The sequence below is a fragment of the Calliopsis andreniformis genome, chromosome 10 (assembly GCF_051401765.1).
Source record: "Calliopsis andreniformis isolate RMS-2024a chromosome 10, iyCalAndr_principal, whole genome shotgun sequence".
Lineage (NCBI taxonomy): Eukaryota > Metazoa > Arthropoda > Insecta > Hymenoptera > Andrenidae > Calliopsis > Calliopsis andreniformis.
The window spans coordinates 19,915,036-19,926,619 of record NC_135071.1 but is presented as its reverse complement, the minus strand read 5'-3'; the positions used below and the strand labels follow the sequence as shown (position 1 = coordinate 19,926,619).

At 40.5% G+C, this 11,584-nt stretch overlaps 1 protein-coding gene and 1 long non-coding RNA gene across 2 annotated transcripts; both read left to right on the top strand.

Annotated features, from left to right (window-relative positions):
* The first annotated feature begins 3,220 nt into the window (after nt 1-3,220).
* LOC143185185 (uncharacterized) lies at nt 3,221-3,682 on the top strand. The gene is made up of 2 exons (XR_013002874.1): nt 3,221-3,485; nt 3,550-3,682. It is a non-coding gene; the product is annotated as an uncharacterized LOC143185185 (long non-coding RNA).
* Nucleotides 3,683-4,883: 1,201 nt separating this feature from the next.
* Nucleotides 4,884-9,968, top strand: Spz6 (Spaetzle domain-containing protein 6). Its single transcript, XM_076387705.1, has 8 exons — nt 4,884-5,165; nt 6,843-7,035; nt 7,113-7,230; nt 7,301-7,411; nt 7,480-7,587; nt 7,684-7,950; nt 8,152-8,434; nt 8,563-9,968. The coding sequence occupies exons 1-8, from the start codon at nt 5,142-5,144 to the stop codon at nt 8,668-8,670; spliced, it is 1,212 nt and encodes a 403-aa protein (XP_076243820.1). The 5' UTR covers nt 4,884-5,141; the 3' UTR covers nt 8,671-9,968.
* Nucleotides 9,969-11,584: the final 1,616 nt, after the last annotated feature.

Below are 11,584 nucleotides of genomic sequence, written 5' to 3'. Positions count from 1 at the left end.
GAAATATTAATGAAAGTCGGTGTGCATCGATCAACAGGGAGCCTCGGCACAATCCCATCTCGGAAAGGAAACCTGTCGCGGTTTCAATAGAAAGCAACTCTTCGATCGTTTCGAACGACTCGTGAAGCATAGAAGTGTTCTCTCGGGTCCCACTTGTCTTTCGAAACGATGGAACTCGTATGGGTGATCGATCCCCTGCGCAAGATTGTACGTCAGCGCAGCGAATCCGCGAGCAATCGGTGGCCATCGTCGTAGCGTCGTTCTACGATCTTGTCGACTGTATTCCTTCCGAGACTAAACGCGTGTGTCGATATCTTCCACAGAACTTGTGCCCTACGATCCATGGGGAGTGCAGCGCAAAAGTTTCCCTTCCCTCCAACACGAGAGAACGCGATTCTGAAGGGGTCCCGACAGATACCAATCCTAGAGATCGGTTAACGGTGTACCATCGATACTATCGCATCTGAGGGACAGAGGAAGCGTTATTCTCTTAATTTATTTACCAGAGGAAGCAAGCTACTGGCTGTACTTGCCTCGTCTCACGTATACACAGTTCACGGAGGTATGCTTCGTGCTTAATCAAGAATAAGAGAGAATAGAATAATAAAAGGCCAGATTAACGATCGGTTACGGTTGTCCTGCGTCGATACACTCGTGTCTACGGAGGACCACACGGGCATTGTTAGTGACGTTCGAAACGTTGCGATCTCTCCCTTCCCACCCCCTCTAATCCCCACCTCAATAATCGTTCTGCACCGTGGATCGGTTTCTTACTTAACCCGAGAAGCGCACAGTATTTCAACGGCTGCGATAAGAAGTTTAAGGATATAGACGTTCGGTTATATAGAGTATGTACGATTTCATTTATTCGAGGGGAACACGAGAATTATTTGTCCAGCTGTGTTCGAGGAACAAGGGGCTACCGAAACGGTACTCGTTACGTTTAATCACCCCTAGGATTCTTGATCAGCCGTAGAGGGAATCAAGCTGGAGGCCAGTGCGCGTCGATACACCTTAAGGTATCCTCTGCAGGGTGAGACTTCAGTTCTTTCTACCACAATTTTTTTATATTTTTAACAGCGGCGGATAGAAAAATATGAAAAATTTGTGCGTTTCAAAAAATTCTTACAATTCTAATTTTTTCGTACAGAAAGATATCGACTTAAGTCTCACCATGAAAAGGATATTTTTTAGACGAATTTTTGTCGGTCGCCATCAGACGTAAAGTATTTCCTCGTTATAGCCTCCTATTTACTGTAATAGACCTGGAGAATGTGTCCCACACGGTAAACTCGCCAGCGAGCCTATACTGAGGAAACACTGTATTACGTAACTGCCAGTGTTCGAGGAATTCTCTTTTCTCGGTTTTCGTTCACGTTTCTTTCAGCGCTGTATCGTTACGTTTACGCGCTGATAGAATTTCGACGCTTTTCGAGGCCTTTACGATTTCGTGCAGTTAAGAGTCGGCGTTCCGATTGGCCATTCGCGAGTGCATTAACATGACGATAGTGAGGCGAAGCAAAAGGATCGATCTTGAAACACGAACTTCTCGCGTGACCACGAACCGCACGTAACTGTGCCTCGTTCTTCAAGTTGGTGAACGGAAATTTGGTGACCTGTACGTTATGTTTTTCTTTCTCTTTTCATTTTTCGCTGGTTATTTCCCCGTGCCCTCGAGAATCGGGAATGGCGGCGTGTGTATACTGTATTTCGACGTATCCTGTAAATGTATAAGTTGTACAAACTTGTCGAGTGCAATTCGGATTAGATGGTCTATATTGCGTTTGAATACGCGGCGGTTCCTGCATAATCACGGGACAAGTCGATCAAGTATCGAGGCCTGTTGTTAGAACCATCACGACTTCGAGTTCGGATGAAGCTTCGACGTGTACAGGGTGTTCCATAATGGTGTCAGAAATTTCGAGACGCGATTCTGCATACTGAAATAAGAGGAAAATCAAGAATATTTGAAATCGCGTTTGAGGCTTTGTCTTCAAGTTACTAGTTGCTGAAGAAATGTGTCTGACACGAGAAGATCATTCTACTGATGTCATTACGTCTAAGTCGGCTTAGGCGTCTCTGCAGTAGAATAGGTCCTAAGTCAGACAGACAATTTTCCCACATTGTAGGTATATTCTTCACGATTAATAACTCAGGAACGAAGTCATTCTTAATTTTCATCTTATTTTTTCATGTAGAATCACTCTTTAAGATTTTTGGTATCTGTTATTGAACACCCTGTATAATTCCAATTAGGAATCAATTAATATTTGGCTAACCGAGCAATTTTATTCATCTGTTATTGAAGTAAGATGCAACAACATGAAATTGATTACATTTTTTATAACTTGATATAGATACTTAATTAATGATTTTTTGTTTTATTATTTTTCCGAATTCGAAGGCACTCCTGGCACGCTATCGGGCGTCGATATTGTCGAGAATGTTCCGTGTTTGTTTTTAATGTATATTTAACTTCCTGAGAGGTGTAAGAGTTAGATAATCACAGGAAGCTCATATTTTTTTCGATGTTTCGTTTCCCGTGAATATATGTTCGATTTTACGCAATTATGTTCCGCGACGAGGAAAATGAATTTTTTGTGTGCGGAATGATTGCGGAAATTTTGCTTCTTCGATTAAAATTCTATCTTGGAAAAGGGTCAAAAGGAACGATGTATTACGGATAGACCAAAAAGCATAGCGTATCTCAATCGTCTGCAATTGAATCGGCCGTGAGCAGGTGACGAGTCTAATCGATTATCGAGATAACGAGAAAATATATTTGTACATTGTTTAAATGCGAGAGCTTGACTCATCGTAACTAGGGAGAGCAAGATAAATAAAGAATTAATATTCGATAAGGTAATTAAGTATTATAAGGGTGTCAGGTTGGCAGAAGAATAGAAAGATTCGAAGAGGAACGAGGAGAAGGAAGGAAGTTACTCGAACGAACGAAAGAGGGACTGAATATTCTACCGTGATCTAGTGGTATAAAATCGAGACGTGTGTAAATTAAAATTCGGAATCAAAGGAAATCGATGAGCCGCCATCGCCCCTAATCCACCACCACCACCCGAACCTCCATCCCCCCCAACGAGTATTTGCATCGACCGAGTAAAAGAAGTGTAATTTCGTTCTGTAATTATTTACCTGTACGGATCATTGTAACACTGACACGGGCTGTACATCTTGCGGCTGACCTCACGTATTCTTTAAATTCATGCATAATTATCGACATAATTATAGATACCTATACAAGTATAGCATTCAAGTAGCAAGTAATAACGATAAAAATAATGAAATAAATGTCATCTATCCTACAAAAAAAAATGGGAAAAAAATGAAACCTGTCTTCCGTTGTACACCTGCTCTCGTTAGAGGAAACTCCTCGACCGTTTTTCCTCCATCTTCAACGTAGATAAGACACGGTTTACGCTCGAAGACACGAAGAAGATATTCATCGTCTGGCTGCATCTTATTCACGGGTAAGTCGATCTCTTTCATATTTATTTTAAGAAAATGACAAAAGCTGTGCCTCCGTGCTTTTAGCATCCAGGTCTTTACTGGAATTGGAACAATTGCAGCATGTCTTATACAAATTTCAATGCAGTCTTCCGCGCTCTGAGTCTTTATATTTAATCGTTTTATGGGACTATAAAATATCTTGGGAGGAGGAATATAGTGAGAATTAAAAATTAATCTAAATATTGTGTCCCACAGTTTTTAAGCTTCTTGTATTTGTAATGTTGTGTTAAAAAATGAAACAGAAGAGTATAGTTCAATTACTAACACGTAGACTTGTCGAGTTACTGTTCCACATTCTTCGTTATGCTCGCCGTGGAATGATGTTCAATGAGTCGATGGCCTTGACCAACTCTTACAGCGATGTGCACTTCCGGCAATGCCCTGATATTCACTATGTACTGAAATTATTAAGAATAAACGAGTTCTGCTTAAGAGCTACTTGTATACGATTTGATATCAGAAGCATCTCCCTAAATATAAACTTGTCAGCGAGCCGTGAGCTTATAACGAAGAACCACTGTATCTTAACAACTTTTTGAGTACGATTGTTCAGAGACTAACGAGGAAAGTTTCTCAGATATTAAATTAACTTTAATAAAACTAGGAGTCACAGCATTCTACCTCTCGGTAACTGAAATGTTTTATTTTCCAATTTCTTGTAGGTAGAAATAAATTAAAAAATAAGTGAAATTAGAAGAAAAATAAATATCGATCTCGGTGATCAGGGTAAAAAGTTTTGAATGATCGATTTCACCCAAAATTTTACTTAAGGCATATATTTATTTATTTGAACGTAGTGTTAATTACAATCTTCCCCCACCCCATGTGGAAACCTGTTCAGACATTGCGTTGCATCTGGAAAGTGACGATTGTGTTGGAATGCAACGACAGTTACAATCACAACCAGCGGGGATGGTCCAAAGACAAGGACACGAAGTGTTAGCGTCTTCATCGGCGCAATCACTTCCCGCTATCTTTCGCTTCCACCGGCAGTCTATCGCGCGGGCGCATGCGCATCACTTCACAGCGCGCAATTCTCAATATTTTTCAAAATTGTCTGCCCCATTTCGATGGGATTTTTATAAAAAACAATTTAACGAATTTGAGTCTACCTTTTCGCGTTACAACCTGTACAAAAAGACAATTAAGAAAAGGTACCAGAAAGATCACTTGAATCACCGCGAAAACTGACTCACACGACACGAATTCATTTTTTCGGAGAACTAGCTTTACAGTACTACGATTTTACTGTATGTTTCGAAGCACGTAAAAATGTGAGGGACGTGGTTCTGACCTCGATTTTTTTGAAGGTCGACATCAAATATCCTGAAAGTCGTTTGAATTTGAAATTTGAAATTTTGGGGAACGTGGGTAATTAGAAGTTCTTAGTTAGTGGTAAATAATGGTGATTGGGAAGATCGTGCGGATTTGATGTGGGATGGGTTACCTTTCACGGTGACGAGTATAGGACTGAAGGCAGGTGGCTCCTTATACCATAGCACGAGTTCAATGTGTTCAGTTTTGCTATGACCGTCGACTGGTCACCAGACATCTCTGGAATAGGTCTCTAACTCTTGAATGGTATTCGATCCCACGTCGAAGAAGAAAACAAGGATATGATGGAGCTCCGAACAACTATCGTAAGTACATATTTATTTTTTAATTTAATTCAATGCTTATCTTGTTTCCTAACAGACTGCTTATTCTCGACATTGAGCGATTGAAGCTCAACGCATCGTAAATTATATTTATCTCCTAATTTTATTTTTAATAAAAACAATATCGCTGCCGAAACAGTGCAGGAAATTTCGAGAAATTAAAAGAATTTTTATAGAACAAATTGAATTTAGAATTTTGCGTTGAACAGTATTTATTTTATTTTTAACATGAATATTCAGTAGGTAATTTGTTGAACACACTGTGGTCAGATGGGAAATGAATTTTAATTAACGAAGAGGTATAATGTTTCGCCGTAACTTAAATTACTAATTCTAGGAAGCGCTCGCTCATAAATTATTAGCATAAAAAATTTGACAAATTCGTTAGACTAACGCTGCTCAATGCTTATTATAGAAATGTCCCGTATTCAGTAATCGTTGGGAACCGGTATAAAGTAATACCGTTACGCAAATGCGTAATAAACGTCATGACGGGAAAAGTCGTCTTTTTCGTCCCCTTAAATATCATTTTGCGTGCAGAAACATCGAATATTCGGTTGGTTCCGTTGGACCCAAAAAATGCAGCAATACACTGCACAGAGTTTTCAAAATCAATTTTGCTCAGAATATCCCACAAAATAAAAAATGTCAAAAAATCGCTAATATATTATTAAATTAACACTCTCGAGACTATTCTCAAACACCAACTTATATAATTTCTAGAGATATTCTTATCTTATCTACATTATGTATTTATTCAAAATCAATATGAAGTAGTGCATGTATAAGATCTCTTTGAACTCCTTGCATCTTGAGTGAGAATTACGATGATTCTTCTCTCGATGGAGAATAGAGGACAGACAAAATAGTCATGGACAAGGATTTTTATCCTCGAAATTCCTGAACGTTAAAGAGCCGAAAGAATGTAACGGCCCATGGAGCGACGTGTTAGTGGGGCAAGTCCAGCGTGCAAGACTATAGTCTCGAGTATTAATAGTCCGCAGAGCGTGGACCGAGTACCGTTAAGGCCGAATACGATACGACGTATCCTCACTAACGGGGAATACCTTGTGAGACCGAAACCGCTTAGAGATGGATCATCGACTGACACCGTGGTTCAAATGAACGATGTTTCTGTGTCATTACTCGATGACCCTGACCCTCTCCATTAATCTAGGTGCAATCATAAATCCCTATTTCGTGTCCCAATTGCAGCAAAGATTACAGTTGAAGAAGGAAATGAAGGCCAAAAATTGAAAATTGGGATTCTGCTGCTAGTATGCTAGATCCTTACCCTACTTATCAAGAGCAGTCTCCAAGGGGTCTAAATCTTTTCTTCTATTCCCTTTTTAATCCCTTGCCACACTTTCACGAGTCTGGCTCGTGCACATTCTACAATACCTTTGCTGCCGCGTGATGAGGAGTTTCCGCGAGTAACCGATCACGTACCATCGCGTGAGAGATCTATGTTCGTTCAATGAGAGCTCTGAGGTTGGCAGTTTGGGATAGTCATCCGTTTCAAATCGGCAGGGAAGGTGGTAAGATTAGGAAAGAGAATTGTACGCGAAGGAGTTCAAATGATCGATTCAATTAGGCTGTGGAAAGAATTACGTTAGAATTAAACAATGTTCCGACACGAAAACCTTGCTGGTTTTCCAGATAATACTTCTCTGCGTGTCGTGTTTCGCGGATGAATTCCACGAGATGAAGCCCTCGAAGGCAAACGACAGTGACTTGTCTGTGGAGTCGAATGAACCTCCAGAAGGATATTATGCTTTTGTAAAGTCACCGAACGCAGAACCGCCCAAAGTAAGACCGCCGCCGTACATAGAGAGCGACAAAGAGTGTTATGGTATGCATTTGAACCTCACGTGTTATTCAACTCGCGTGAGAGCCTTGAACAGTTAGATTTTTCATCCATAATTGTAGATACGGGTAAGCAGGGAAAGGGGTACGTCTCCGTGCACAATATCTGCGGAGATTTGAATAAAGGCTACATCCCACGCAATCCTATGAATCAATACTTCAATGGATCTTCTTACCCATTGTGAGTATATTACAGTTAGGATTTTCTAGTCCCCCCTTGGCTATGAGGATAAAGTTACTCCTGCTTGCAGCGCTCTGTTGAAGAATCATACCCTAAAATTCTTGAGCAAGGCTTTGCCGATACTGAAGGCTGACGATTCTTTGCCGAAGGTTGCCACGGTTCAATCCTACTCCCAGAATTCGTGAGTGTCTTTGTCTGGATAGACTAAACATTATAAATGATTTTTTATTCGTATTCTATTAATTGTAGCGTCGACACGGACGAGAAACGAAGCAGAAGCAAAAGATCCTCCGAATCAGAGAGTGCCTTGGACTCTCTCCGAAATGGTCGAAAGTTCTGCGAAAATGGCGGAGGAGTGTAAGTTGCAGAATTTTTTAAGCTTTTTTACCTTGTACACTGAACCTTTCCAATCGATTAACCACCATTTCTTCTGCCTTTTTTTATACACCCAAGGGTCTGCATGCTGTACAAGGCTATACAAGGCGAGCCACTAGCTACGTCAGCGGCTGAACGTCGGGACGAGCCATCCACTCCGGAATACCGTCAACGAACACCACCACAAGAAAAGCCAGAGTACACTGGACCACCCACACCTTGTCCAGCCAAAGTGGAGTACGCGACGCCAGTCTTCGCGAAGAATTATCAGGGAATCTGGCGTTACGTTGTACAAATACCCTATGAAGGCTACTTTACGCAGACCATCGAAGTCACCAGATGCATGTAAATATTTCCATCAAGATTCTACGATTTCTTCTCCCTTTCTCTTCTTGTCCAGAGCTTCCTCTTCTTCATCTAGCCCCAAAAAATTGGTATTGGTACCCCTAGGGGGCCATATGACTCTTGTTGAGAAACGCTAAACCTAAATCCCAGTATTTTCAAATTTTTGTCGACCAATCTCACTGTCTTGACGATATCTTACAGGCAATCGAGATGCCATTACCTGGATGGTGGCTGCCTGTCCTCGCCAAGATGGACCAGCCTGTTAGTGGCGGAGATTTTTTACCCTGAGACGATTCTAGAAGAGAACCAAAGCTCCAGGATCAGTGGAGTCAGGGACTCCAGCGTTGGCGCGCCGCCTCCTGTCCACGATTTCCAAAACTACCAGCAGTATCTGCAAAAACGAGCAGGCGAGAATGAGGTCCGCAACAATGGGGGCTCGCAGCAGCATCATTGCGACGGCGTCGACGAGATGGGATGTTTCCAGGTAAGCAAGCCATGCTTTCTGCATCACAATCAACGCGGAGTAATTGAACGAGAGACGCTTTGCGTTTCACTTAAACCAACTTGTATGGAAATTTGGTGTGTTTGCATACACTCGTGGTTTTGTTGCAGGTGAGGTTGTACTATGATTGGTTCTTAGTGCCAGGTAGCTGCAAGTGTTGGCGTCCGGATTACTTTAATCGATACGTCCGTCGAAGCGGTTCGAACATTGAATTGTGATCGAATTACCTCGGTTTTGGATTGGAGTCAAGTTCAGATCGAGAGAAAGAATCAGGATAGAAAAATGTGATGTGCCTAGGACAGGGCATGATCGATATTTTTGCACGATTACTGAATACCAGTCTTTTAACTGTTAGATATTCTTTATGGAACGAAAGGTGTTTTCAAGTTTGATATCGCTGAAATATTTTAAAAAGGAGGACGATAAGAACGCGAAACTTATCAACTTCAACAATGCACCGACGATGATTTAGCACTGTTTGCAATGTTTTCAGAAATGCTCTTTTTCCAATTGTATTCCGTATTTCGAGAAATATTGCAATCATGTGAGAACGGAGTAATGGTCGTCGATTCACGCAACTGTAGCTTTAATATGCGCGATATTCTGTTGCACTAGATTTGCAAACATTGTGCGCCTTAAGACTGAAGAGAAGTACCGTTTTTCATTGTGAACGCTGTGCGATGCACTCGATTGCATTTCATTACTAGTAGGTATATTTTTCCTTCTTTATTTACATTTCATTTGCATTTTATGTGTTCTATGTTTCTCGTAAAGTATTCTCGCATGGACTGCACATTTTTCTTTACGAGTGAAAAAAATGATTTTATAAATACAATGTAGAGCAATATTTTTATTTATTACTAATGATAAATTAAACAACAGTTAAAAGTTTTCATGTTTAAGTTGAGTTAAGGGGACTCGATGTTTCATATATTATATCACTTGTAGTTAAAACTCAGGGCAAATTTTAAACAACCTTTCTTGAAATGATTTACACTAATTTTGATATTAATTCATAAACATTGATCCCTAGTGTATAATGTGTACACATCTATGTTTTCTACTTTAATTTATTTATTATAACTAATATTAGTTAACGCAATCTACGACATTGGTACTCTGTAATATATTTATAACATGTCGAGATGAATAAAATATCAAATAATATTATAGCTATCACGAACGATGTAATGATACAAAAATTCCATCGTATTTTACAACTTTACAACTTCATCCTATTATACATATGATAGTGTCCCTTTTGAGATAAAAATTATCCAACTTTAATTGACGATAACTCCATGGAAAATCATCGTAGGTTCATGACTTTTTTTCTAAATTGAAGCCTGAAGTCTTTACTTTAAGACACTATTGTCCTGAGTTCAAGTTTAATCCACCTCTACCACTGTAATCCTTGAAATCCAAGAGTAAGTTTGTCAATAAAAATTGTAAAGTTTGACGGGATGCACTGATTTGGACAAATTTTTTTGGAGGATGCCGCTCACAGGAGCATAAAGTTTGAACCTTCCCCTTCAATTTAAAAAAAAGATCAAGTCGCTGCGATTTTTTTTCGCGAAGTTACAGCACTTTAAAGAAACCCTTGTATTTTGGTCATGTATTGGCACTACTCGATGCACTGCAAAAATGCAAGGGTTTCTTTGAACCGCTGCAACTTTGCGAAAAAAAATCGCAGCGACTTGATCTTTTTTTTATGTTAAAGGGGAAGGTTCAAACTGTATGCTCCTGTAAGCGGGAACCCCCCGAAAAATTCTAGCCAGTCTGTGCATCTCGTCAAAGTTGGCAATTTTCAATATGACAAACTACAAAGTTTGGCGACTGGCACAGACTGGTTAGAATTTTTGGGGGGAATATCGCTAGTAGTAGCATAAAGTTCGAACCTTTCCCTTCAATTTAAAAAAAAGATCAAGTCGCTGCGATTTTTTTTCGCAAAGTTACAGCGGTTCAAAGAAACCCTTGCACTTTTCCACCTTACCAGGTAGTACCCAATACATGACCAAAATGCAAGGGTTTCTTTGAACCGCTGTAACTTTGTGAAAAAAAATCGTAGCGACTTGATCTTTTTTTTATATTAAAGGGGAAGGTTCGAGCTATACGCTGCTGGAAACCGTATTCCTGAAAAAAATTTTTACTCGTCATGACATTTCATCAAACTTTACAATTTTCATTGACAAACACACTTTTGTATTTCAGGAGTTACAGTGATGAGGGTGGACGAAACTAAAACTCAAGACAATAGTGTCTTAAAATAGAAATTTCAGGCTTCAATTTAGAAAAAAAATCATGATTCTACGATGATTTCTCGCGGAGTTATCGTCAGTCAAAGTTGGTCAATTTTCGCCCAAACTTTTTCAGTGCCCTAACTTTTTTGCGCAATGCAGTAACACCTAAGCGAAAAACTTTTTCAGATTATTCAAATTATTCGAATGTGAGTCACTCGTATTCAAATAATTTGACTAATCTAAAGGAGTCTTAACGACCAAAAACAAGCATGTCGCAAACCCGCAAAAAAAGCGACGCAACTCAAAAAACTGAATTTTACCTAATAATTACTTTCGTTCCGTCTACATAAAGAGTCCCTCATTTCCCCCGAAAAACGTACATCGAGTTACGTCACTTTCTGCAAAATATAATCCGAGGGTAATATCCAGCAGTGAAGAGATTCGCCAGTACCCCGTGCCCGTTCATAACCCTCCACACACTGTACGTAGCTATCGTACAGCTGGATCAATACTTCGGGGCGCAGAAAGTCGCGGCGAGAGGTAGCAGCAATAGCGCGAGGGGGTAAAGAGAGGTGTCTCCATCGCGCGGTGTCTCCCAAGGGTTCCACTTGTTACGAACTCCTCTGAAACCAGTCCCAAACTATCCACACTTGCTGCATCCTCTCCGTCCGAACTGAAAACGCGTAAAAATCAATCACACCTTCCCTCCACATCCGCCCTCAGCTCCAACCCTTAACGAATCCCTCAGGCAAGCAGCAGCGATCGCACGCACCTGCTCCTAAAATTGATCAAAACCTGGCCTCTGCGTCAAACACATTCACCCACGTGATTCAGTGGAACGCGCGTGCATTGGCGATACCCTCGCGCGATATGCACACGAGACACGGTGACA